The sequence below is a fragment of the Tursiops truncatus genome, chromosome 19 (assembly GCF_011762595.2).
Source record: "Tursiops truncatus isolate mTurTru1 chromosome 19, mTurTru1.mat.Y, whole genome shotgun sequence".
Lineage (NCBI taxonomy): Eukaryota > Metazoa > Chordata > Mammalia > Artiodactyla > Delphinidae > Tursiops > Tursiops truncatus.
This window is the reverse complement of record NC_047052.1, coordinates 49,148,195-49,171,996: the sequence shown is the minus strand read 5'-3', so window position 1 is coordinate 49,171,996 and position 23,802 is coordinate 49,148,195. Positions and strand designations below refer to the sequence as shown.

Sequence of the window (23,802 nt, the reverse complement as noted above, 5' to 3'; positions counted from 1 at the left end):
GGACAAGGTTTGGATGAGGCCTTCTCTTGAGGGTACTCCCGTTGCTAGGCAAACGGTTCCCAGAGCGCCGTTGCTAGGGACCTGTGCTCTTTTGATGGCCACGCCCCTTTCCCTACGGGGCCCGCCCCCACAGCCAACCACGTCGGCCGCAGGCACGAAGGCCGCGCCCACCTTGTAGCCCCGCCTTCAGTCCAGAACCGTTACCGGAGCGACGGCTGGAGCTCGTCCCGCCTCCCTACCCTGTTGCCAATCGAAGAGGCGTTGCCCGGGCGACGACACCACCTCTTCCGGTGCGGATCCACGGCTTCCGGCAGGGGGCCCGGCGGCAGGCGGCTGTCCGGCACTAGCGGGGCCCTGGGCTGGGGTGGGGGTCGCCCAAGATGGCGGCGGGCGGCGCGGAGGGCGGCTCGGGCCCCGGCGCTGCAATGGGGGATTGTGCGGAGATCAAGTCGCAGTTCCGCACCCGCGAGGGCTTCTACAAGCTGCTCCCCGGCGACGGCGCCGCTCGCAGGTCGGGTCCGGCTTCCTCCCAGACCCCGGCGCCGCCCCAGCCGCCGCAGCAGCCCCTGCCCGGCCCTGCCTCCACCTCCGGCCCCGGTGCTGCGGGCGCCGCGCCGTCCCCTCCGCCCGCAGGCCCAGGGCCCGGGCCCGCGCTGCCTGCGGTGCGCCTCAGCCTCGTGCGCCTCGGGGAGCCCGACGGCGCCGGGGCCGGGGAGCCTCCCGCCACGCCCGCCGGGCTGGGCGCTGGGGGAGACCGCGTCTGCTTCAACTTGGGCCGCGAGCTCTATTTCTACCCGGGCTGCTGTCGCCGCGGGAGCCAACGGGTGAGCGGCCCGCATCGTGGGCCCCTGGGTGCTGGCTGAGAGGATGGGGATCCCTGAGGTGATTCACAAGTGACAGGAGAGTCCCTGAATGATAGGGGGCCCTGAGATAGGCATCCTACATGTGACGGACATCTTAAGGGGAAAGGATTGTTGGAGGTAATACAGGATTCTGAAAGGTGATGGGAGGCTCCCTGGGTGCTGGGAGGTGCTGGGAAACCTCGAGATCATGTGAGATCCCGAGGTTATGCGTGAGGGTCCTGGGATGGTGACTGTTCTGGAGGTGATGGGGAATCCGAGATGCTATGGGGAGCTCCCAGGTGCTGGCTGGCAGGCATTTTGCAGGTGATGGGAAATGCAGGCTCAGAAGTGATGGAGAGCCCAGGGGTATTGCTGTCTGGGGGTGTTGGGGGGACTTGGGGAGCCCAGAGGTGAGGAGGATTCTGGAAGTAATGGGAGCTTAGAGGTAATAGGGATCCTGAAGGTGAATGGGATCCTAGAGAAACTTGGGGTTCTGGAGGTAATGAGGGTGCCGGAGGAAATGAGAATCTCAGAACTGATGGGAGATCTGGAGATAATGAGATCCCAGAGGGAACATCCTCAGGTGTGATGGGTGTCTCTAAAGTGATGTCAGTCCCAGAGGACACGAGACCCTTGGAGTTTATGGTGGTCCCCAGAAGTGATGGGGATCCTGAGAGCCCAGAGATGATGAAGGCACCTAAAATTTGGGGGACCATGAGGTTTAATGGGTCCCTGAACTGTGATGGGGATGCTGAGATTTAAGGACTCCAAAGTGGGGAGAATCCTGGGACATTGGACTTTAGAATTCTGGGGATTGGATGATCCTGAGTTTTGAGGGTCTTGGAATATAGTGGTGCTAAGACCCAGGGGAGTTGCTGAAATTGTAGAAAGGAATTGGAGCTCAGGGACTACAGGGGCCCTGAAACTGACACTGTGGCCAAGGGTGTACCAGAAGTTGGGGGTGTCCAACTTTGGGGAGGACGCACTGTGGTCTCATGTGGTGGCAGGGGGCAAAGCTTCCTGCCTGGTTTTTTCCTCTGTTTGTGATTTGGGTGCTCCTTCCTGTCTGTGGTTGCCCCTTCCCTCCCCGCTCACCCATCCACCTACCCACTCCCCTCAGGGATTTAACCCTGCTTCCTCTTTGTGGTTTTCCCCCAACCTCAACACCCTCTTCCTTCCTCTCAGTGGTAGAAGCCATTAACTCGTTTTCTCCCACCACCCAAGTCCATTGACCTCAACAAGCCAATTGACAAGCGGATCTATAAGGGCACCCAGCCCACTTGCCACGACTTCAACCAGTTCACTGCTGCCACAGAGACCATCTCCCTGCTGGTGGGATTCTCAGCCGGTCAAGTGCAGTACCTGGATCTCATCAAGAAGGACACCAGCAAGCTATTCAATGAGGAGGTGATTGTGGGCCCCCAGGGCCCAGAACTGCTCCCGTTCCCACCCACCCATACACTGTTTGCCATGAGACTGCAGCTGCCTGGGAAGCAGTGTAGGCCTGAGGGGGCAGGATGAGGGAGAGATGGGGGATGGACTGATAGACATGGAGGTTGGGGTGACAGCAGCTGCTGTGATGATAGCTGATAATGACGGTTGCATCTCTTGTGCCCAGGCCCTATGCTGTGTTAGCCCCATGCTGAACACATTACTCCTGGAGTTTTCATCAACCAATGGGTTAGGATTGTGATACCCATTTTGCAGATTAGAGAACTGAAGCTACTCACTGGTTGGGATTTGTTTGAAGCCACAGCCCTTGCTTTTCAAATTCTGGGCCCTGTGGGCTTTGGATTCAAATCTTTGCTGCACCATCTACTCACTGTGTGGCTTTGGGAAGTGACTATTCCTCCCTTAGCCTCAGTTTTTCTCCTCTGCAAAATGGGATTCCCATCCCTACCTCACAGGACTGTTGTAAAATCATACATGGAGGTTGCTCAGTCCTGGGTGGACCTGGCAGAAGGGGAAATGCCAGTGAAAGACCTTATCTGTGTCCAGAATTACTCTTGTCCTCTATCTCTTTCTCTCTGTTCTGAGAAGGTGTTTCAAATGTACAGAGTGCATGAATGGCAGAGGGGAGTGAGTGGAACACGGAATGGACTAAAGTGGACTAGGTCATCCATTCACAAAATATTCATTGAGCATTCGTTCTTTGCCAGGCATCGTTCTAAGCACTGGGAATACTACATCTCGGTGAACAAAACAGAGGGCCCTGCCTTTTTGGAGCTTTTATCTAGCTGGAGGAGACAGATAGTTATCAAATAACTAAGTAGGCTGTGTGTCAGAGTGTCGTGGAGAAAAATCCAGCAGGGAAGGCGAATGGGGAGTGCTCGGTGAGGTTAGGAAAGGTCTTATGGAAGGTGACATGGAAATAAATTCCTAAAGGAGGCAAGACAAATTATTGGAGAAAAGGACATTCTGAGTAGAGGGAACAGAACAGCTAGGACAAATGCTGGAAGCAGGACAGCAAAAAGGCTGTGTGGCCAGAGCAGTGTTGAGGGGGAGGGTAGTAGATGAGCTCCGAGAAACAACTCGGAGGGGCCAGGAGAGGTAGGGTGTGGCAGGTCATGGAAAAGACCTTGGCCTTTAGAGCCTCTCGCCACTGGGGTTCATCTGAGCCAAGAACACAGAAACAATTTGATTTAATTTCTAAATTCTCCAGAGAATGGAGAATGGGAAGCAACTTGGGTATCTGGGAAAGAAGTTACTTTGTTACAGACGGTGGATGCCAAAGGGCTTTAGAGCTTGGTTCTCCCTGGAGTCCTGCTTGAGAAAGGCTGCCATGGTGTTCAGAATGGGAGAGACAGTGCCGGGTGCTGACTTAGGTTTTAATAGCATCTCTTTGGCAACTGTGCAGAGAAGAGACCCAGGTGGTGGAGACCGGTCAGTTAGGCCGTTGCAGGCCTGACAGCAGCTGAGACCAGGGTGGTTGGAGTTGGGGGTGGTGAGAAGAGATCGGGTTCTGGGCACATTTTGCAGATCAAGCCCACAGGATTTCTTGCAGGTTTGGAGGTGAGTTGTGAGGACAAAAAGGAGCAAAGATGCGTGGCTGCCAGGATGGGGTTGTCACTCAGGTGTCCTGGAACTACTTTCCAGGCGCCACCTGCGGGTACAGCTCCGTGCTCTGGGGCTAGAACAATGAACCAAATAAACAAAGATACCTTCCTTGGGGGAGGTGATACTCCGTGACTCAATATCTTGCCTTAAGCATGACATGGTAAGGATGGCGGAGGGGGTTAGAGGAGACTTCTCTGGAAGGCAGCACTGCCCTCCTGCCGAAGAAGGGACATCGAGGCTCCACGGCGCTCCCCTCACACAGCCCTTCTCCCCCTGCTTTCCCCTAACCTGGTGTCTGTCCGTTTCCCTCAGTCCCTCCTCTCCGAGGAGGCCCCGGCCACTTACGATGACCTTCTCCGGGGAAACAGGCTGGGGAGGAGGTGGGCCACAGGAGGATGGCCCTCTCCCAACCCCCGCTCTCTCCCCTGGCAGCGGCTTATCGACAAGACCAAGGTGACATATCTGAAGTGGCTGCCTGAGTCAGAGAGCCTGTTCCTGGCATCCCACGCCAGCGGCCACCTGTACCTGTACAACGTCAGCCACCCGTGCGCCTCGGCCCCACCGCAGTACAGCCTGCTGAAGCAGGGCGAGGGCTTCGCCGTCTACGCCGCCAAGAGCAAGGCGCCCCGCAACCCGCTGGCCAAGTGGGCGGTGGGCGAGGGGCCCCTCAACGAGTTCGCCTTCTCGCCCGACGGCCGGCACCTGGCCTGCGTCAGCCAGGACGGCTGCCTGCGCGTCTTCCACTTCGACTCCATGCTGCTGCGCGGGCTCATGAAGAGCTACTTCGGGGGCCTGCTCTGTGTGTGCTGGAGCCCCGACGGGCGCTACGTCGTGACGGGTGGTGAAGATGACCTGGTCACCGTGTGGTCCTTCACCGAGGGCCGCGTGGTGGCCCGAGGCCACGGCCACAAGTCCTGGGTCAACGCCGTGGCCTTCGACCCCTACACCACGAGGGCCGAGGAGGCGGCTGCTGCCGGTGGCGACGGGGAGCGGAGTGGCGGGGAGGAGGAGGAGCCGGAGGCCGCGGGCACGGGCTCGGGCGGGGGCGCCCCCCTCTCCCCGCTGCCCAAGGCCGGCTCCATCACCTACCGCTTCGGCTCGGCCGGCCAGGACACGCAGTTCTGCCTGTGGGACCTCACCGAAGACGTGCTCTACCCTCACCCTCCCCTGGCCCGCACCCGCACCCTCCCCGGCACGCCGGGCACCACGCCGCCTGCCACCGGCAGCTCGCGAGGTGGTGAGCCAGGCCCCGGGCCCCTGCCCCGCTCACTGTCCCGGTCCAATAGCCTCCCACACCCAGCGGGCAGCGGCAAGGCGGGCGGCCCGGGTGCGGCGGCGGAGCCGGGGACGCCCTTCAGCATCGGCCGCTTTGCCACGCTCACGCTGCAGGAGCGGCGGGACCGGGGGGCCGAGAAAGAGCACAAGCGCTACCACAGCCTGGGCAACATCAGCCGGGGCGGCAGTGGGGGCGGGGGCGGCGGGGACAAGCCCAGCGGCCCCGCCCCCCGAAGCCGGCTGGACCCCGCCAAGGTGCTGGGCACCGCGCTGTGCCCGCGCATCCACGAGGTGCCGCTGCTCGAGCCGCTCGTGTGCAAGAAGATCGCCCAGGAGCGGCTCACGGTCCTCCTCTTCCTGGAGGACTGCATCATCACCGCCTGCCAGGAGGGCCTCATCTGCACCTGGGCCCGGCCGGGCAAGGTGGTGAGTCACCCCACACCAGCCCACCTGGGACCCAGGCGGAGGCGGGCATTGGCAGAGAGGTTTGGTAGCATCACAGCCTCTAGCCGTGTGGGATGAGGGGAAGCCATGGAAATCTGTGTCCCGGAACAAGCCTTCTCAGATCTTAGAGTGACTTCTAGAACGCTTGGCAAGCAACGGTAAGCAGAGAGAGGGTCAGGCATAAGAGACATCTGGGAGTGGTGGAGAACATGGCCAGTTATCAGAAGGGCAGCCGGTGGGCCCAGCATGGCTAGGTCTTACGGAATGGTGAAATTTTATTAATACTGCAGTTTGAGCTCTATGGGCAAGGTTGAGCCTGTGCACCCAGCTTCCAGCCTGAGTGTCAGACTCTTGGGATCCGAGCCCACTGCTGGAGACGTGGGCTGTGGGATCCCAGGCTCAGGGTCCAGTCCAGCACTTCTGCTCCGTGTGACCTTGAGCAAGTCACTGCCTCTTTATGACCTTTCTCACCTCTTAGGGCAGGGAAGCTTGAAGATGGGTAGGCCATGGGGTTCAGAAAGGTGCTAGTAAGGTGAAGTGCGGGCCTGGTGCCTTATAACTTGGGACCTGTGTTCTCAGATGTCTCCTAAGGGTTTGGGCTCTGGGGCCCAGGATGCCAGATCTGAGGGCTGTGCCTGGCTCCCTGGAAGAGCAGTTTTGGAATTGTAGGGTCCTGAATCCCTAGAACTTAAAGTACAGTCTCAGAGGCAGGGGCATTGGGATTTGGGGAATCTGGTAAGTCCTGAAAGAGATCCCTCTATCTCCCTAGTTCACAGACGAGGAGACCGAGACCCAGACAGGGGAAGGAAGTTGGCCCAGGTCACCCAGCAAGTCAGTGGTAGAGGTAGGACTGTCCCTAAGTTCTTCCCTCCCAGAATCTTAGGACCCCCTCCGCAGTCAGAAGGGGACCCCAGTTTCCCCCTCTCCTCCCTACCTCCACCCCTACCCCATCCTCTTTGCTCAGGATCACCTGAGGACTTTAATTGTATAAGAGTGCCACCTGCTGGGACAGGGAAGCTAGCTGAGATGTAAGTTCCTGAGCCTAGAGCAGCGGCCTGTCTGGGTGGTCTGGGGTGGATTGAAGGGCAAGGCCAGGGTGGCAGCAGCCTGGGGGACTCCAGGCTGGCTTCCCCCCTCCCCAACCCCCGCCCCATGGGACTGGTGAGAGCCCCAGGCTGTCTCTAACCCCCTCCTGTCTCCGCTCTCATCTTCCCCAGGGCATCTCCTCCCAACCAGGCAACTCCCCGAGCGGCACAGTAGTGTGAAGCCATGGATGTCGGGGTCCCCCACCCCATGCCCCCAGCTCCTAGCATAACCGTCCCCGCTGACCTCATGGATCAACGTATTAACAAGACTAACCGTGACGGATGGACTGCTCCGGTCCCTCTCCCTGCTCAAATTTGGGGCAGAGGGTCCCTCAGACTGACCCAGACACTGGGGGGATGTAGTGGCCCGTGTGGCCTCAGCCTTGTCCCCACCCACTGCCAAGTACAATGACCCCTTCCTCTGAAACATCAGTGTTAGCCTCATCCCTGTCCCCAGCATGTGACTGGTCACTCCTGGGGGAGAAACTCCCCACCCACAAGAGCCCCAGCTCTGCAGTGCACCTCTCGGTCCTGTGTGCAGGGCAGGGGGTGGCCCACCCCTCCCCTGGCCCCCGCCCTGCCCTTGCTGTTACTTGTGCTTTTGAAGAATGTTAAATTATGGAAGCCCCTGGGGTCCTCGCTGTCCCCCAGGACCTCTTATTTATACTAAAGTTCCCTGTTTTCACAGCGTCTCTGTTCCCTTCCGCGGAGGTATGGAGGAAGTGTGTGGGTGCTTTCGATGCAGCCCTAGAATCAGTCCACTTTATCCAGAGGAAGCGCTAGGCCCTGCCTCCCCCCCAGACCCCCTTTTGAGGGCAGGAAGAACTGAAAACCAGAGGAGGGATGTGCCTGAGGCCCTGGGCAGGGCCCTTCAGACAGAGGAGAGTATCCCTCGCCCCACTCCAAACTCTCGGAGGGAAGAGAGCCACCAGGACCCCCTCTTCAGAGTCTTCAGTGGGAGTTTTAAAAGTTGTTTCAAAGTGTCCAGATATTATAGGGGCCCCCGCCAGGCAGCTCCCGAGATGCCCAGAGTGAGCTGCCACAGCATAGGCCCTGGCCTTCTGCTGCCTCAGGCCTGGCTTGGCCGGGCCCAGGCATCCAGGACCAATTAGAGACCATGGTTTCCTCTGGGAGAACTGTCCACCCTGGAAAGAACAGCGAAAATCCCTCCTGGCTGGCTCTCTGGAGCCACAGGGAGTGGTGTCTTCCCGCTCTACCCTCCACCCCCCGAAATGTTTCTGTTTCTAATCCTAGCCTGGGCAGGAATGTGGCTGCACTGCCAGGGTCCAAGGAGCTATTCTGGGGGCTCCTTTGCCTCCCCCAGGCTTTGGCCAGTGGGTCACCCCTGATCCTGGCTCCTGAGGGCCTCCCTTCCCGATTCTCTCACCACCCCTTCCCCATCTCCTGCCAAAAACAAGTCAGTGTAAAGCAGAGGGCCTGAGGGCTAAATTTAAACCATCCCAAAGTCTGCCTCCTTGGCTGAGTCACCCGCAAAGCTGCCCTGGCCTCCCGCCCCCCTTCCCAGGCCTCACCCCTTTTTCTCCCCCCCTCCCAACTCAAGAGCTTGGGAGGGGTGTTACCAAATCACTGTGAACCTCAATTGGTCCCCTCTGGGGAATGGGCGGGCTCATCTTTGGCGTCTGTCATACCTGTAGCGTTCCTCTGTGCTTTGCCTTTTCAGTGGTGGGGTAGTTTGAGGGTAGAGATTCTCCACCACCCCTCATCTCACACTGAAGCGTTCCGAGGGGCCCTGGAAGGAGCAACTTGGGGGGGCCTGGCTTGTGAGGGGTTAAGGCTGGGAGGCTGGAGGGGGCCGGACCGAGGGGTGGGGAGAAGGGGAGGAGGCCTTAGCAGCCAGCAGAGAGAAGTGGCCAGAGAGGCCCAGGGGACAGCCAGGGACAGGCAGACATGCAGCCAGGGCCCCAGGGCCTGGACAGGGCCCTCCAGGCCCCGTGACGGGAGGACCCCGAGCCCCTGGCCCGGGGAGGGGGCCATGGTGCTGCCTGCCCGACATGTCAGCCGAAGTGCGGCTGAGGCGGCTTCAGCAGCTGGTGCTGGACCCCAGCTTCCTGGGGCTGGAGCCCCTGCTCGACCTTCTCCTGGGCGTCCACCAGGAGCTGGGCGCGTCCGACCTGGCCCAGGACAAGTATGTGGCCGACTTCTTGGAGTGGGGTGAGTGCCTACCTACCTGCATGGCGCCCCACAGATTCGGGGGTGGGGGCAAGGCAGAGGGGGGAGGTGGGTGTGGGCTGGGTGTTGGGGGCAGGACGGACACGGGGAAAACCTCCCATTCAGGGGCCCAGAACTTGGGGCTGGGTCTTGGGGCGACATATTCCTACCCCTGTGCCACCCTGGCAGGGCAGAGTGAGATGAACAGAGGCCAGGGCAGCCATGACTCAGAATCATGACTTGGGAGCCATGGTAAGCCGGGTTGGGCACAGCCTCTCATGGTCCCCTTGCACCCCATTCCCGAGTCTAGGCCTAGGGACATGCTGGGGAGCCCTGTCTTCTAGGACCCCTCCCCACCAAAATGGGCCCTGTGGCCCTCCACCCTGGTTCCCCAGATCGCAGGGGCAAGCGGAAGGGATAGCACAGGGCAGCTGCCAGGGGCGCGGCCGACGGGCAGGTGTTCGGCGCCAGCCTCTCCAGCTGCTCCAACAGGTGCCCAGGCACTGGGAGGGCGCGGTGACTCAGGCAGGCCCGGGGAGAGCCAGCTCTGCACACAGGCCCCACCAAGCACCCCCTCCACCCCGTGGTTGGAGGAGGAAGAATTAGGATTCTTCTGAGTGGGCCCACTTTCTCTGTAGGTTCCTCCTCCACCCAAAGTCCCTTTTGGCCAAGTCTTCCCCTGGAGACAGGTCCAGAGGGAAGATGCTTCATCTTCAGCCTCAGCCTCCTGCCTTGTCTGCCCCACTCCCTCCTGGCCCAGGCTCAGGCTCACTTGGGTTTCTGTCTCTCTAACATCTGCCATTCTGTCCCTCCACTGGTCTGTCCCTCAGTGGCTTGCTCTTGGTCCTTAGGCTCTGTGTGTCCCTGTCCCCGTCCCTGTTTCCTGTCTCTCTGCCTTCTCCCGCTCCCTCTTTTCTTGTGTCCATCTCTTTCTGACCCAGGCCCTGCTTCTCTCTCCCCATTTTGCAGATGCGAAGGTGGAGGCCAAGGGCTAGACCACTTGGCCTCTGGGAGAACCTTCTCCCCACATCCCCCCAGCCCTTAGTAACTCTCTCAGCTCCTCTTTTGCAGAGGATGAACTGAGACCTGAGGTGGGGGCAGCTCTCCTGTAAGGAGCACTCCTTTTGTGGCCCGAGCAGCATCCTGCGGCCCCTCCCCTGCCAGGCTGCTGGGGCGGGGGAGGGGGCCTGGGTTCCCGCTGCCTTAAAAGGGCTCAGTGTCTTGGCTCTCTCCTCCCTCCCCCATCCTGGGCCCTGGCTGCTGCTTCCCTGCTGGCCCACTCTTCCTGAACCCCGAACCCTCTCCATAACCCACTGTATCTTCCCTCGTTCCTAGTTGCACCCATTGCTCTCTCCCTCCTGCCTCAGAAGCTCCCAGCTTCTTCCACCTCCGGGAGTCCAGGCTTCCCTCTCCCCCTGCCTCCACTCTCCGCCTTCCCCCTCCCAAACTGCTCTCTGTAACATTGCTAGCTGTAGGACGTTGGGCAGAGGACTTCACCTGTCTGAGCCTTGGTTCTTCATCTGTAGATAAGGGGTAATAGCAAAACCTCCTCCTGGAGTTGAGAGCGTAGAGATAACACACTTGACTGTGCCTGCGGCCCTGGAGCCGGGATGCGGATCCACGCTGGCTTTGTCTCCCTCTCCCGTTGCTTCTCCTGGTCCTAGCCCTAAACTCAGGGTTTCCCAGAGTGTGGTCCAAGAGCCACCAGTATCTGAGCCTAGGATTAAACTGCAGCCTCTGGGCCATGACCCAAAACAGACTGAATGAGAGCCCTGGGGGTGGGCGGGGTCACCGGGAGTAGGGGCCCGGAAGCCCAGGGAGCTCTAAGAACTGGGCCTATTTCTTCTTCCTCTGTTCTTCAGGGCCTCCCTTCGGCAGACTTGTTACCTCACCCTGTCCATCCTGCACCCCCTAGAGCCCTCTGGCCCAGTGTCCTGTCCCAGAAAGGGGTTCCCAGGCATCCCACTTTTCTCTGTACAAGGGCAGTTTTGGGTCCCCAAAGCCTCACATAATGTTTATGTGAAGTCTTTAAGGAGGCCGACTAGTGCTAAGGGGAGGGGCAGGGGCAGGGGAGACTCAGCGACAGAAGGTGGGACTGTCTCTCCTCGTCTCCAGTGTCAGTCCCTCGGATTCTCGGTTCTTATCCCCGCCCCTTCGCCCCCTCCCCCCCAGTGGAGCCCATCGCGGAGAGGCTTAAGGAGGCCCGACTGCAGAGGGATGACTTCGAGATTCTGAAGGTGATCGGACGCGGGGCGTTCAGCGAGGTGAGCCTGGAGCAGCGGAGGCAGCTCAGTGGGGTTAGAGACCTGACTTTTCCTGCAGTGGGCGGGATGTTGGAGTTCCGGAAGTGGGGCCTTAGAAATTGATGAATGACTGAGTTTAGACCCTAAGGCGGGGCTTGAGGCCAATGGGCGTGGCTTTGCCGAGGGGGCGGGGCCAAGTCTGGCCCGGGTTAAGGGTGGAATCCAATCTGGGGGAGGCCTGGTGTTTCCCCGCCACCTCCGCTCTATTACCCTGTTTGGGTTTTCAGGTGGCGGTGGTGAAGATGAAGCAGACGGGCCAGGTGTACGCCATGAAGATCATGAATAAGTGGGACATGCTGAAGAGAGGCGAGGTGACGGCCGGGCTGGGTGTGCAGGGTGCTGAGGACCCCCCCTTCCGTCCTCCCACCCCCGTCCGCTTCAGCTCCTCCGGGTGCCCCGCAGGTGTCGTGCTTCCGCGAAGAGAGGGATGTGTTGGTGAACGGGGACCAGCGCTGGATCACGCAGCTGCACTTCGCCTTCCAGGACGAGAACTACCTGGTGAGCCGCAGGCCGGGCGACTAGAGAGGCGGACCCCCACCCCTGAGGCTGTCAGTTATCGAGGTGTGGGCAGGCAGAGGAAGTTCGAGGATCAGGGAGCTGCCTCGAAATGCATGCGGCAGTCCCTGGGTGTGGTAGGAGCTGGCCTTCCTTTCCCGGGATGGGAGATGTCCCTTACTGCCTTTTTCCCCGGGTTGATTCCGGGGGGCACTACCTGGAATGATATAGTCTCTAGAGTCTATGTGGGAGCCACTGGGCAGGGGGTATCTGGGCTCCATACCCTGGATAATCGGGAGGTCTCTGAGTTCTCTTTTTCCTGACTCTCTTGGTCGGGGGTGGGAGAAGTGAATCTCTGTCCAGTGACATCGTGGGGGAACGAGGATTGGGGGTGGGCGTGTCTCTGATTTGGCCTCGGAGATCTCCTGGGGCTGGGGCTGGGGCTGCGGAGTCTCTGCCCAGGGATGGGGCGTCTCTGGGAGTCTTTGTCCCGGGCTATCGGCCGTGGGCGCCCAGACGAGGTACCGACCCCCGTGACACGCCCCCTCCCAGTACCTGGTCATGGAGTACTACGTGGGCGGGGACCTGCTAACGCTGCTGAGCAAGTTTGGGGAGCGGATCCCGGCCGAGATGGCGCGCTTCTACCTGGCCGAGATTGTCATGGCCATAGACTCGGTGCACCGGCTGGGCTACGTGCACAGGTGGGCGCTGCAGGGGCTGAAGGCCGCGGGAATTGGAGAGAGTGGTCCTTAAGAGGGTGGGGCCCAGGCGGTGCTGCCTAGTGGGGTGGAGCCTGGTGAGATAGCAGGAGAGAGGCTCACTTATCCCTCTCCCTTCCCTTCTTTCCTCCGCGCAGGGACATCAAACCGGACAACATCCTGCTGGACCGCTGCGGCCACATCCGCTTGGCCGACTTTGGCTCCTGCCTCAAGTTGCGGGCGGATGGAACGGTGAGCGGTGCGCCGCTCTTGGGCAACTCGGACTACCAATGACGGGTCGGGAGCAGGAACCCGAGGTGCAGCGTGGGGGCGGGGCTGAGGCGTGCGGGCAGAGCCAGGGTGAGGGCAGGACTAGATTTGGAGGGGAAAGAAGGAGGCGACCCAGGCCGTAGCCTGCCTGTGGCTCAGGCTTAGAACAGGCAAAAGGAGGGACTAAGCTCTAGGGTAGTGTTAAGAGGGGGCGGAGCCAGAGCTAGGAGGGGCGGGGTCAAGCCTAGCTCGGATCCTCTTGGCTCAGGTGCGGTCACTGGTGGCTGTGGGCACCCCGGACTACTTGTCTCCCGAGATCCTGCAGGCCGTGGGCGGTGGGCCCGGGACTGGCAGCTACGGGCCCGAGTGTGACTGGTGGGCGCTGGGCGTGCTCGCCTATGAAATGTTCTATGGGCAGACTCCCTTCTACGCCGACTCCACGGCTGAGACCTACGGCAAGATCGTGCACTACAAGGTGAGCACAGCCCGGGGAGCCCCTGACCTCTCTGCACATGCTCCCAGGTAACATCCCCTCTTTTCCCCTCCTTCTGAGCAGGAGCACCTGTCTCTACCGCTGGCAGACGCAGGAGTCCCCGACGAGGTTCGCGATCTCATCCAGCAGCTGCTGTGTCCCCCCGAGACGCGCCTGGGCCGGAATGGAGCAGGCGATTTCCAGAAGCATCCTTTCTTCTTTGGCCTTGACTGGGACAGCCTCCGAGACAGCGCGCCCCCCTTTACGCCGGATTTCGAGGGTGCCACAGACACATGCAACTTCGATGTGGTGGAAGACGGGCTCACTGCCATGGTGAGCGGGGGCGGGGTAGGTACCTGCGATCGATCCCTGGTCTGCAGAGGGTACCCCCGCATCCGACCGCCGTAACACTGAGGTTAGGAGAGTACCCTCCTCCTGGGGTCCTGAAATCATTCCTTCCCCAGAAACACCTGCCCTGTTTGGCCCCAGGGCTGGGAACCCAGCAGTGACCTAGACTCACAGTCCAGTGGAGGACACGGACTTGTCCCCAGACAGTGATGCCCCAGAGAGATCAGGGCTGAGATGGGGGTGGGGGGTGCAGGGGGGCGGGCCTCCTGACCCAGCATGAAAGGTCCTGGAGGGCTTCCTGGAGGAGGGGGCTATCTGAGCTGAGACCTGGAAGGATGAGAGGTGAGAAAGCACCATAGAGGAATCTCCCTTGCTTAGGCCATCTCTCTCTCAGCTGTCCTATGAGCTATCCCGTGCTTGTTCAGCCTGACTGCCTTTGTGCTGGGCACAGCGGGGGACACACATGGACCAAGTCAGCCCTGGTCCCTGCCCTCATCTACTTACAGTCTGGAGAAGTATATAATTATACTGTGGCAAGTGCCCTGAGGGAAGCAGCAGGATGTAATGAAAGAAAATGACGCAGGGTCCACTTTAGATAGACCCCAGGCCGGGGTGGGGGGGTGGCAGGGCACTTAAGCCAAGACTGGGAAGGGGTGAGTGAGGGGCCATCCCTGACTGCCGCTGGTCACCTCACATCTGTGTTTCTCTCCTATAGGAGACGCTGTCGGATATGCAGGAAGGCATGCCACTGGGGGTCCACCTGCCTTTCGTGGGCTACTCCTCCTATTCCTGCATGGCCCTTGGGTAAGTGCTACCCTGTGCAGCTTGAGAGGAGTGGACGGGGGTGGGGTGGGGGTGGGGGGGTCCTGCCTCCAGAGGCCCCAGGAGGCTGCTCGGGGTTATCACATCCTGGCCCGTTGGTGCCCAGGAGAATTGCAGGGTCAGTCTCGGAACCTTATTGTCTTGGGACTAAGGGCTTTCAGAAGCCCAGGATTGTAGGACGTTAAATTCTCAGACCATAAGTACTTTGAAACTTAGATTCAAATGTAAAACCTCAGAGTCACAGGCTCAGCCTTCCGGAATCTTCTGACCTTCCACTTTTAGATTTCTAGTATACAGTCATGGGACCTCAAAATCTTAGAGAATAAGAAGTTTAGAATTGTTACGTCAATCTTAAAAGAACACGGACTCACTGAATTACATAACCACAAAGCCTTCTTAAAACATTGATTCTGAAAATAATACATTGCTTGTCACAAGTATATTAGAAAATAGGGATGAGAAAAAGGAAGGCCGCCAGCAGCGGCCTTGTGTGTCCCTGGCTCACAGCACACGTACTTACCAGCTGCGAGAACATGCTGTGTTCTGATCTGTTCTGTTACTGGACAGTGTACCGCAAGTGCCATTTCTTGAACAAACTGTAACACAATCCTGACCCGCCGGGGAGTGTTCTCCTTACTGGGCGGGTCAGGACTCAGCTAACCCGCCTCTGCCATGACCCAGGCTGGATGAACAGCCGCAGGTTGGTCTTGGCGCTTGTCGAGCGTCACTGGGTCCTTGAGACATATTTCTACAAGAGGGACTGCTGGGTTGGAGGGAACATCACTTTTACTGCAATTTCATATTCCTTGGGAGGGTCTGTCTTCCTCCCAGCACCTGGGTCTGGGGGTGGGAGGGGTGGCTGCTGTCTAGAGTCAGGCTTGGGGTCCAACCCCCAGTCTGAAGACCACCCCTTTGGAGGTGGCCAGAGCTGGGAGTGTCTCCCTCACTTCCTGAGGCCCTTAGGAGAGGGGCTGTAAAGCGCACGTGGAGACGGAGATGGGCAGATGCTAGAACATGGGTTTCCTGACCCCAGGTTCCCAAGGAAGGTGCAGAGGCCAGCTTCCAGGGGCCTGAGGCCATGCCAGGCGCAGGCCTTTTCCTAACAAGAGGAGGACCTGTCTCACCAGCCTGGCCATTTATTCCCTTCACTCTGCCCCTCCCCCTCCTCAAGCCTGGAGCCTTCAGGTCTGGCTGCCCCAGGGCACAGGCTAGGGAGTCCTGGCTGTAAACGCAGAGGCCCGGCTCTTCCTCCCCTCGCCCTCTTCCTCTCCCCAGGGATGATGAGATCCCGGGCTCCACGCCCATGGAACTGGAGGCCGAGGCGCTGCCTGAGCCATTGCAAGAGCCCAGCCTGGAACCCACGGTGGCCCCACCAGAGGAGGCGGTGAGTCTTTAGAGGAGAGGGTCAGTGAGGGACGAATCGAGAGAAAAGTGGAGGCCTTCAGGGATAGTGTGCGCCATGGAGTGCTAGGCCCTCTGGGAGGTTCCTTGACAGAAAGAGATGGAAAACAAAGTAGAGACAAGGTTACTTCAGTCAGAAATGATCCCCACAGAGAAATGAAAACAGGTCAGTGAGTGTGCATGGAGGGGAACTCTGGGGAGGGGAAGCCCTGGAGAAGCAGGAGGACCACCCATTGGTCAGCAAAGAGAAGGGTAAGGGCTCTGAGGGGAGAACCAGCTGGTGTGCTCTGAAACATGCAAGGAGGGTAGTAAGGCTGCGCTGTTCCAGGAGGAAGGAGGGTGAGGAGTGAGGAGCGGGGAGGCTGGAGAGGCCAGCAGACGCACACCAGACAGGGCCTTTAGTTTTCATGTGGTGGGCCTCCTCCTGAGGGCACTGAGGGGCCGGAGAGATTCTCCAGGGGAGGGACATGGTCAAGCTGCGTAGTGTTACAGGAACAGCCCTTTGGTGTGGAAGGTGGATGGGAGGAGACCAGATTAAAGGCTGGAGATGAGGGCTGGGCTGGGTTAGGGAAGGAGGGGGCTTGGATCACTGCAGGAGCTGTGGGGATTCCAGAAAGATCTCGGGGGTGCAGGAATAGAGGTCAAAGGAGGATCCCAGGCCTGGAACCTATGCCTAAGTCTCGAATGCTCCAGGAGCCACAGGCAGCCCTAAGCCCGGTTCCCATACCCAGGCTGAAGCGGCAGTTCCGAAGGCCATTCCGGAGGCGGTGGCAGAGGCCCAGGTGACGCTGCGGGAACTCCAGGAGGCCCTGGAGGAGGAGGTGCTCACCCGACAGAGCCTGAGCCAGGAGCTGGAGGCCATCCGAACGGCCAACCAGAACTTCGCCAGGTCAGGGTCGGGAGTCGGGGACAGTCACTACCTTTAGCAGCCTCTCTAGCCGAAGTCTCGAAGGGCTCATGGTCCTTACCTCCCCTGCAGCCAACTCCGCGAGGCCGAGGCCCGTAACCGAGACCTGGAGGCGCACGTCCGGCAGCTGCAGGAGCGGATGGAGTTGCTTCAGGCCGGGGGAGCCGCAGGCGAGTCCCTCATCCACCACCTTTCCTGAGGCGCCGGCGGGGGTGGGGGGGTGGGCGGGGAGGTGGGCCCGCGGCGTGTGTATACACCTGGGGGAGGGTGAGGGGCCCAGGCTGGGGCACGCCGCGCCACCGCCCTTCTCCGTCCCTCCACGCGCCCTATGCCTCTCTCTTCTCCTTCCAGCTGTCACGGGGGTCCCCAGTCCCCGGGCCACGGATCCACCTTCCCATGTAAGACCCCTCTTTTTCCCCTGCGTCAAGCCTGCTGCCCCCTTTGCAGACTCTGTCCCCATCTCCCCGTACCCCTGTCCAGACTTAGAGGCTCACCCCTACCTCTTTGAGGTTCCAGTCAGCAGACACCCTCCATTCATGCCCAAATCTACCAGATCTCCCTCGGTTCAGGCCTCTCCCCAAATCCCATCCAGGATCTCCCTAGATGACCTCCCCGACCTCGACTCCCCTCTCTGTCTCTTGTACCCCGCCGAGGGCGGCCGTGCCGAGCTGGGCTCGGATCGGGTCACCTGTCCCTTCTCTCTCCAGCTAGATGGCCCCCCGGCCGTGGCTCTGGGCCAGTGCCCGCTGGTGGGGCCAGGCCCCATGCACCGCCGCCACCTGCTGCTCCCTGCCAGGGTACGTCCGGCTGCTCACGCCCGCCCGTCGCGCGCCCCCGCCCAGCTCCACGTACCCCAAGCCGCCTCTGCTTAGCTGCGCCTCTGCGGGGTGGGGCCCGCGGCGGGGAGGGAGGATACTCGGGCAGCCAATCAACACAGGCTTCTAGGAGGCAGCCAATGAGGAGTTGGGACAAGACTTAGGCTTGCGAGCCGACCAATCACAGCTACTCGCGCTGTGAGGGGGCGGGGCAGGTGCAGGGAGCGTGTGGACCCTCTTATGGGCGTAGGCGGGGCTGGCCCCAGGAGCCAATCAGAGGCCCGCGTCGCCAGTGCTGACCCCCGCCCTCTCCCCGCAGGTCCCTAGGCCTGGCCTATCGGAGGCGCGTTCCTTGCTCCTGTTCGCCTCTGCTCTGGCTGGTGCCGCCGCCCTGGGCTGCATTGGGTTGGTGGCCTGCGCCGGCTATCTTGCCACAGTCTGACCCCGCCCGGGAGCCGCCTTCGCCGCCTGAACCCTAGAACCCGAGCCTGTCCTCCACTTGGGCTCCGCTGGAGGGTTTGGTGACCCAGGCACGGCCCAGAAGCCACTCCCACCGCCCCCCAGTTCACAGCACTCCGAGCGTGGGTTTCCGCCCCAGCTCCAGCCCTGTGATCCGGGCCCGCCCCCTGGCGGCCGGGGAGGGAGGAGCCGGGGCCGCGGCTCCAGGGAGGCTTGTAGCCGGGAATGCTGCTGCTGCTGCTGCTGGGGGGATCGCGGACCTCTTCCTTTCTCCGGCCTAGCTGAGGCATCCGACGTGGATGGGCAAGCTGCGACCTAGAGAAGGCAGCAGGGCCAGGGCTCGGCATCTGTCTTTCACCCGCCAGGCACCCCCCACCCACATCGGCTTGCAAACCACAAATCCTCCTTGTGCATGAGGCCCTGCCCTCCCGGGAAGACTCTCTTGCCGCGGTGAACGTCTAGCGCGAGCTCCGCCTTTACCTTTTGACAGCCCCGCTTTTTTCGGGGACTCTCGCGCCCTCCTCACGTGCGCTGTTCTCGGAGCCACAGCCGGCTTTGCCCGCCTCGGCAGTATGGGTATTCATTGACCTTTCCTCCGACCCGCTGACAGGCTCCAGGACCCCAGCACCCTAATCCACATTTTGGATGCACTGAGACCCCGACATTCCTCGGTATTTATTGTCTTTCCCCACCTAGGACCCCACCCCCGATCCTCGCGAATAAAAGGCCCTCTCGTCTGCCCAAAATTCTGAAATTCCTTCGTGTCCGCTGTTTGCTTTGAGGGCAGGAGGCTTTTCAGTGGGCCAATAGGAAGGCGAGTGGAGGTGGCCAATGGCCTGGCAGCAAGCTAGCGGGAGGCGAAGCGGACGTATCAGGGGTGGGGGTGGGATGCGGGGCGTGGCTTCGACATCCGGCCAATAGGAGAAGAAGAGCGGGCCACCAGGAGGCACCGCCTCTTGTCCAGCTGTGGCCCAGCTGTGCCATCAGGCCGCGGTGAAGGGGGGGCTGGGCTGGCAGCTAGCGCAGCCATCCTCCTACCACTGCGCCTGCGCGGGCCACGCGCATCCGTTCCAGAGACTGACTTACGCTCAAGAAAAGTTGCTGCAAACTTTCTAGCCCGTTTCCCCCGCCCCTTCTCCCAGCCAGACCCGCCCCCCTGCGGAGCCGGGAATTCCGAGGGGCGGAGCGCGGGCCGAGATGGGGAGTGAGGGGGGCCTTCGGAGGACCCTGGAGACGGAGGCGTGCAGAAGCTCAGTCTCGGGGCGGAGGCGGCTTCGCGCCCTTAGCCCTCCCGGACGGCCTGTTGCCTTCTCCGTTGTCCCGATGGGGAAACTGAGGCCCTGAACCAGAGGCACACGCGGGGGGGAGGCAAAAAGCGCGGCCTGAGGCGAAGGGAAAACAAAGGGAGAATCACGGACAGACGGGGAGGGGGACGGGCACACACACACACACTGGGACAGAGACCCTAATAGAGAACTGGGCCTGGCATCGGTGGTGAGGGGGGAGACGCGGGGTCGGCGGGAGAAGATCGGGAAGGGCGAAGTTGCGGGGGGGTGCGGGGAGGGGAGCCGGGCGGGGGAGGGGGCTGGGGAAAGCCCGAGGGAGGAGGAGAAGGAGGGAGGAACTTCCCAAAGTTGCAAAACATGGCTACCTTGCCTGCGGAGCCGAGCGCGGGGCCGGCGGCTGGGGGGGAGGCGGTGGCGGCGGCGGCGACCGAAGAGGAGGAGGAGGAAGCGCGCCAGCTTCTGCAGACTTTGCAGGCGGCCGAGGGTGAGGCAGCGGCGGCGGCCGGGGCCGGGGCGGGCGAAGCGGCGGTGAAAGTGGAGGGCCCGGGATCCCCGGGCGTACCCGGGTCGCCCCCCGAGGCCGCTGCCGATCCGCCCACGGGTCTCCGCTTCTCGCCGGAACAGGTGGCGTGCGTGTGCGAGGCGCTGCTACAGGCGGGCCACGCCGGCCGCTTGAGCCGTTTCCTGGGCGCATTGCCCCCGGCCGAGCGCCTACGTGGCAGCGATCCGGTGCTGCGCGCTCGGGCCCTGGTGGCCTTCCAGCGGGGCGAGTACGCCGAGCTCTACCGGCTGCTCGAGAGCCGCCCCTTCCCCGCCGCCCACCACGCGTTTCTGCAGGACCTCTACCTGCGCGCGCGCTACCACGAGGCCGAACGGGCCCGCGGCCGCGCGCTGGGCGCGGTGGACAAGTACCGTCTGCGCAAGAAGTTCCCGCTGCCCAAGACCATCTGGGACGGCGAAGAGACCGTCTACTGCTTCAAGGAGCGGTCCCGCGCCGCGCTCAAGGCCTGCTATCGCGGCAACCGCTACCCCACGCCGGACGAGAAGCGCCGCCTGGCCACGCTCACCGGCCTCTCGCTCACGCAGGTTAGCAACTGGTTCAAGAACCGACGACAGCGCGACCGGACCGGGGGCGGCGGCGGCGCGCCCTGCAAGAGGTGAGGGGACCCGGGCGGCGCCAGTCCCGCTTTCCCGGAGACGTGCCATCCACCAGCCCCCCCCCCCCAATGCCTGTTGTCCTCGGACACCCCTCGCTCACACCCTCAGGCGCCAGCCGAGCGCGGGGAATCCGTGTGCATGGAACGGGCACGCGCCCCGGCTCTCCCAGACACCCGGACACCAATGCTCCTCTCGCGGAGGCCGGGAGACCGCCTCTCTCTGCTCCACTCAAGGCTCCGTCCCAGATCCCATCCGTGTCCGCGGCTAGACTCGGGGCGGCAGTGAGAAAATGAGGGGTTGCGGGAAAGGAGGAGGGGCCTTTGTCCTCCCCACCGGGCGTAGGGGCTTGTTCAGTCCCCTTCGCGGCCAGGCCCTCCCAGACCGTCGCTCGGTCTCACCTCCCCCCTTCCCGCCCCCCCTTCAGGGCCCAAACAGCGTGGTCCGTCTTCTGTCTTTGTTGTGAAACGTGAACCTTCCCCAGCTCCGGTTTCCCTGTAACCCAAGCCCTTCTCCTCCCACCCTGCGCGTCGGCCTCCTACTCCTCAGACGCCCGGGGAGGAGGGGGGTCGGGGGAGGGCACCGGGAACTGAGCGGGCGACTACCTCCTTACTCTCTCCAAAGCCACTCGGCTCCTTTCAGGCCGACTCAGGAGACTTCAGGCAGCCTGGTTGCTCAGCCTCCGGGGCCCTGAGGCCGAGGAGTTGGGAGAGGAGGGCCTCCTTCCCCCCAAAGCGGCAAGCTTGAGCCTTTAGTCAGTGGTATTGCAGAGGCTCCTCCCTGGGGCCCTTGGGTGGTCTCAGAGAGGAGGTTTCCTAACCCCCTGAAATGGTGCACAGGAAGTTGGGCTGGGGAAAGGTGGGGAGGCAGTGGGCGGCTTGTGCTTCCTCCGAGCACTTTGCAGCCGGCTCCGTGCAGGAATCGGGCTGGCCAGCGGGGAAACGCAGCATTCGGGACCACAACTCACAATCCTTTCTCCGGCCAGCGAATCTGATGGGAACCCGACTACGGAGGACGAGTCCAGCCGCAGCCCTGAGGACCTGGAGAGGGGGGCGGCTCCAGTGGCGGCCGAGGCCCCCGCCCAGGGCTCCATATTCCTGGCCGGGGCCGCCCCTCCCGCGCCGTGCCCCGCCTCCTCCTCCATCCTGGTGAACGGGAGCTTCCTGGCCGCTGGCAGCTCTCCAGCGGTGCTCCTCAATGGGAGCCCCGTCATCATCAACAGCCTGGCCCTGGGCGAGGCCTCCAGCCTGGGCCCCCTGCTGCTCGGCGGGGGCGGGGGAGCCCCTGCACCGCAGCCCAGCCCCCAGGGGGCCAGCGAGGGCAAGACCTCCCTGGTCCTGGACCCTCAGACTGGGGAGGTTCGCCTGGAGGAGGCTCAGCCTGAAGCCCCTGAGACCAAGGGGGCCCAGGTGGCTGCTTCAGGGCCGCCTGGAGAGGAGGTCCCAGGGCCTCTGCCCCAGGTGGTGCCTGGCCCCCCGCCGGCTGCCACCTTTCCTCTGCCCCCAGGACCAGTGACTTCCGTGGCTGCTCCACAAGTGGTGCCACTTTCCCCACCCCCTGGCTACCCTGCCGGCCTGGGCCCCACCTCCCCACTGTTGAACCTGCCCCAGGTGGTGCCCACCTCCCAGGTGGTGACCTTGCCTCAGGCTGTGGGGCCACTGCAGCTGTTGGCAGCTGGGCCAGGCAGCCCCGTGAAGGTGGCAGCTGCCCCGGGCCCTGCCAACGTGCACCTGATAAACTCTGGGGTGGGCGTGACTGCCCTGCAGCTGCCTTCGGCCACTGCCCCAGGTACCCCTTTCTGGTGGCTGGGCGGGGGGTACAGTTACCTCAGGGAGGGATGGCGCTGTCAGTGGGCTTCCTGGGGCAACGGTGGGGAGTGGGGAGCTCATCCCGGGTGGGTCCCAGACCCTCCCGTGCCAGGCAGTACCCTGAGGCTCGAGCCACGCAGACTTGGCCTCACCCTGACCCTGAAGGGGCTCCTTTTGCCTCTGGCTGATCTCCCTGCCTGCTCTCCAGCGGCGTACTCTTCACCTCTGCGCCTGGCCCTTCTCCTCTCCCCACAGGAAACTTCCTGCTGGCCAACCCCGTGTCTGGCAGCCCCATCGTGACAGGTGTGGCCGTGCAGCAGGGCAAGATCATCCTCACCGCCACCTTCCCCACCAGCATGCTGGTCTCCCAGGTCCTGTCGCCGGCCCCCAGCCTGGCCCTACCCCTGAAGCCAGACGCGGCCATCTCAGTCCCCGAAGGAGCCCTCCCGGTGGCCCCCAGCCCCGCTCTGCCAGAGGCCCACGCCTTAGGCGCACTGTCTGCGCAGCCGCCCCCCGCCCCGGCCGCCGCCAGTCTGCCCTTCTCCCCAGACTCCTCCGGCTTCCTGCCCGGCTTCCAGGCGCCCCCGCCCGAGGGGCTCCTGCTGTCGCCTGCGGCGGTGCCCATCTGGCCAGCCGGGCTGGAACTGAGCGCCGGCACTGAGGGGCTGCTAGAGGCAGAGAAGGGGCTGGGGACGCAGGCCCCCCACACGGTGCTGAGGCTGCCGGACCCCGACCCCGAGGGGCTGCTCCTGGGGGCCACGGCGGGGGGCGAGGTTGACGAGGGGCTGGAAGTGGAGACCAAGGTCCTGACCCAGTTACAGTCGGTGCCTGTGGAAGAGCCCTTGGAACTGTGACCCGCCAGGCCCCGTGGCCTCCCATGACAATGGTGCTCGAGGACAGCGGGGAGGAGGGAGCCTCTCAAACACGAAGACGGCTGCCATCCACACACACTACACCCTCCCCGCGGCTGCTCAACCTCTCCACGCCCTGGAGGCCCACTTCTGTCCGGGGCAACGTCCTCTGACGGGACGCCTCCTCTGTTACAGCCCTCTCCTTGCTCTGCCTCCTGATCTACATGGGGAGATTTGGGGCTCCTGACTCAGGGGCTCTGCCCCCCTCGACCTGGTACTAGCTGTGAGCTGAAAGCCCTGCCGAATGGCTGGATTTCCAACCCCCTTGAGCCCTCTCCCTATCACTCCCTGAAACACTATTAATAGCTCCACTGACATCCAGTGTTCCCAGAACTGCTCGGGAATCCGAGGGTGGAGGACGGGCAGTCCTGTGCCCGGAGACTGATGGACCCTCCCCGCCGGGCCCTTCCTGCCCACGAGGGATGCGGGTGTGCGGTCTGTGGGCCAGGGTCCTCCGTTAGCTCCTCCTGGACTAGAGCCCTCAGTAGCACGTCCAGCCCCAGACCAAAGATCCCTTGACCCTCGGGCCAACCCTGACCCCTGTGTCTAGTTTATATCCTAAATCTTTATTTTTCTAGGACATGTTATGCCTTCATTTCAATTAAAATAAAGTTAACAGACAACTAGAACCTCGGGGGGTGTGGGCTATCTTCCAACGGCTTTTGCGCAAGGAAAAGCTGAACCACAAAAAGCTCACCTTGAGACTCTGGCTTTCTGACCAGATGTTCTCGGGGGAACAGGGTTGGAGGTCAGATTTGTGGTGCTGCTTGGGAAGGTGCC

General features: G+C 62.0%; 3 protein-coding genes and 1 long non-coding RNA gene across 20 annotated transcripts; 3 read left to right on the top strand and 1 right to left on the bottom strand.

Annotated features, from left to right (window-relative positions):
* Nucleotides 1-279: 279 nt before the first annotated feature.
* On the top strand, nucleotides 280-7,388 carry DMWD (DM1 locus, WD repeat containing). 4 transcript variants are annotated; one of them, XM_033843949.2, is made up of 6 exons: nucleotides 280-824; nucleotides 2,067-2,249; nucleotides 4,332-5,600; nucleotides 6,388-6,462; nucleotides 6,583-6,646; nucleotides 6,836-7,388. In XM_033843949.2, exons 1-5 carry the CDS (start codon nucleotides 381-383, stop codon nucleotides 6,607-6,609), a joined length of 1,998 nt encoding a protein of 665 aa, XP_033699840.1. In that variant the 5' UTR covers nucleotides 280-380; the 3' UTR covers nucleotides 6,610-6,646; nucleotides 6,836-7,388. The 4 variants fall into 4 exon arrangements, with proteins under 4 accessions (XP_033699840.1, XP_033699842.1, XP_033699839.1 ...); XM_033843951.2 differs by lacking the exon at nucleotides 6,388-6,462; XM_033843948.2 differs by lacking the exon at nucleotides 6,583-6,646.
* A 146-nt stretch (nucleotides 7,389-7,534) lies between these two features.
* DMPK (DM1 protein kinase) lies at nucleotides 7,535-18,616 on the top strand. Of its 12 annotated transcripts, XM_073796046.1 has the most exons (16): nucleotides 7,535-8,875; nucleotides 10,537-10,593; nucleotides 11,043-11,136; nucleotides 11,403-11,486; nucleotides 11,578-11,673; nucleotides 12,223-12,371; nucleotides 12,527-12,620; nucleotides 12,907-13,113; nucleotides 13,195-13,458; nucleotides 14,174-14,262; nucleotides 15,556-15,664; nucleotides 16,413-16,570; nucleotides 16,661-16,758; nucleotides 16,940-16,986; nucleotides 17,300-17,385; nucleotides 17,723-18,616. In XM_073796046.1, the coding sequence occupies exons 1-16, from the start codon at nucleotides 8,697-8,699 to the stop codon at nucleotides 17,880-17,882; spliced, it is 1,971 nt and encodes a 656-aa protein (XP_073652147.1). In that variant the 5' UTR covers nucleotides 7,535-8,696; the 3' UTR covers nucleotides 17,883-18,616. The 12 variants fall into 12 exon arrangements, with proteins under 12 accessions (XP_073652147.1, XP_033699836.1, XP_033699838.1 ...); XM_033843945.2 differs by lacking the exon at nucleotides 10,537-10,593 and having other exon boundaries at nucleotides 11,045-11,136; nucleotides 13,195-13,443; XM_033843947.2 differs by lacking the exon at nucleotides 10,537-10,593 and having other exon boundaries at nucleotides 11,045-11,136; nucleotides 13,195-13,443; nucleotides 17,296-17,385.
* On the bottom strand, nucleotides 14,656-16,788 carry LOC117308922 (uncharacterized). Its single transcript, XR_004523175.2, has 2 exons — nucleotides 16,650-16,788; nucleotides 14,656-15,767 (listed from the first exon to the last, which is right to left on the bottom strand). It is a non-coding gene; the product is annotated as an uncharacterized lncRNA (long non-coding RNA).
* Nucleotides 18,617-19,466: 850 nt separating the features above from the next.
* SIX5 (SIX homeobox 5) lies at nucleotides 19,467-23,674 on the top strand. 3 transcript variants are annotated; one of them, XM_033843941.2, is made up of 3 exons: nucleotides 19,475-20,305; nucleotides 21,289-22,091; nucleotides 22,367-23,674. In XM_033843941.2, exons 1-3 carry the CDS (start codon nucleotides 19,506-19,508, stop codon nucleotides 22,963-22,965), a joined length of 2,202 nt encoding a protein of 733 aa, XP_033699832.1. In that variant the 5' UTR covers nucleotides 19,475-19,505; the 3' UTR covers nucleotides 22,966-23,674. The 3 variants fall into 3 exon arrangements, with proteins under 3 accessions (XP_073652140.1, XP_073652141.1, XP_033699832.1); XM_073796039.1 differs by lacking the exons at nucleotides 21,289-22,091; nucleotides 22,367-23,674 and adding an exon at nucleotides 20,415-20,595 and having other exon boundaries at nucleotides 19,467-20,234; XM_073796040.1 differs by lacking the exon at nucleotides 22,367-23,674 and having other exon boundaries at nucleotides 19,470-20,234; nucleotides 21,289-21,423.
* Nucleotides 23,675-23,802: the final 128 nt, after the last annotated feature.

Excerpts from the sequence above, each read along its gene's own strand:
- DMWD (XM_033843948.2), top strand. The coding sequence starts at position 381 with ATGGCGGCGGGCGGCGCGGAGGGCGGCTCGGGCCCCGGCGCTGCAATG. Across the intron at positions 825-2,066 it reads GTCGCCGCGGGAGCCAACGG|TCCATTGACCTCAACAAGCC; the intron begins GTGAGCGGCCCG and ends CCACCACCCAAG. Across the intron at positions 5,601-6,387 it reads GGGCCCGGCCGGGCAAGGTG|TTCACAGACGAGGAGACCGA; the intron begins GTGAGTCACCCC and ends CTATCTCCCTAG.
- DMPK (XM_073796041.1), top strand. The coding sequence starts at position 8,716 with ATGTCAGCCGAAGTGCGGCTGAGGCGGCTTCAGCAGCTGGTGCTGGAC. Across the intron at positions 12,372-12,526 it reads CGGCTGGGCTACGTGCACAG|GGACATCAAACCGGACAACA; the intron begins GTGGGCGCTGCA and ends TCCTCCGCGCAG. Across the intron at positions 17,386-17,722 it reads ACCTGCTGCTCCCTGCCAGG|GTCCCTAGGCCTGGCCTATC; the intron begins GTACGTCCGGCT and ends CTCTCCCCGCAG.
- SIX5 (XM_033843941.2), top strand. The coding sequence starts at position 19,506 with ATGGCTACCTTGCCTGCGGAGCCGAGCGCGGGGCCGGCGGCTGGGGGG. Across the intron at positions 20,306-21,288 it reads GGCGGCGCGCCCTGCAAGAG|CGAATCTGATGGGAACCCGA; the intron begins GTGAGGGGACCC and ends TTCTCCGGCCAG. Across the intron at positions 22,092-22,366 it reads GCCTTCGGCCACTGCCCCAG|GAAACTTCCTGCTGGCCAAC; the intron begins GTACCCCTTTCT and ends CTCTCCCCACAG.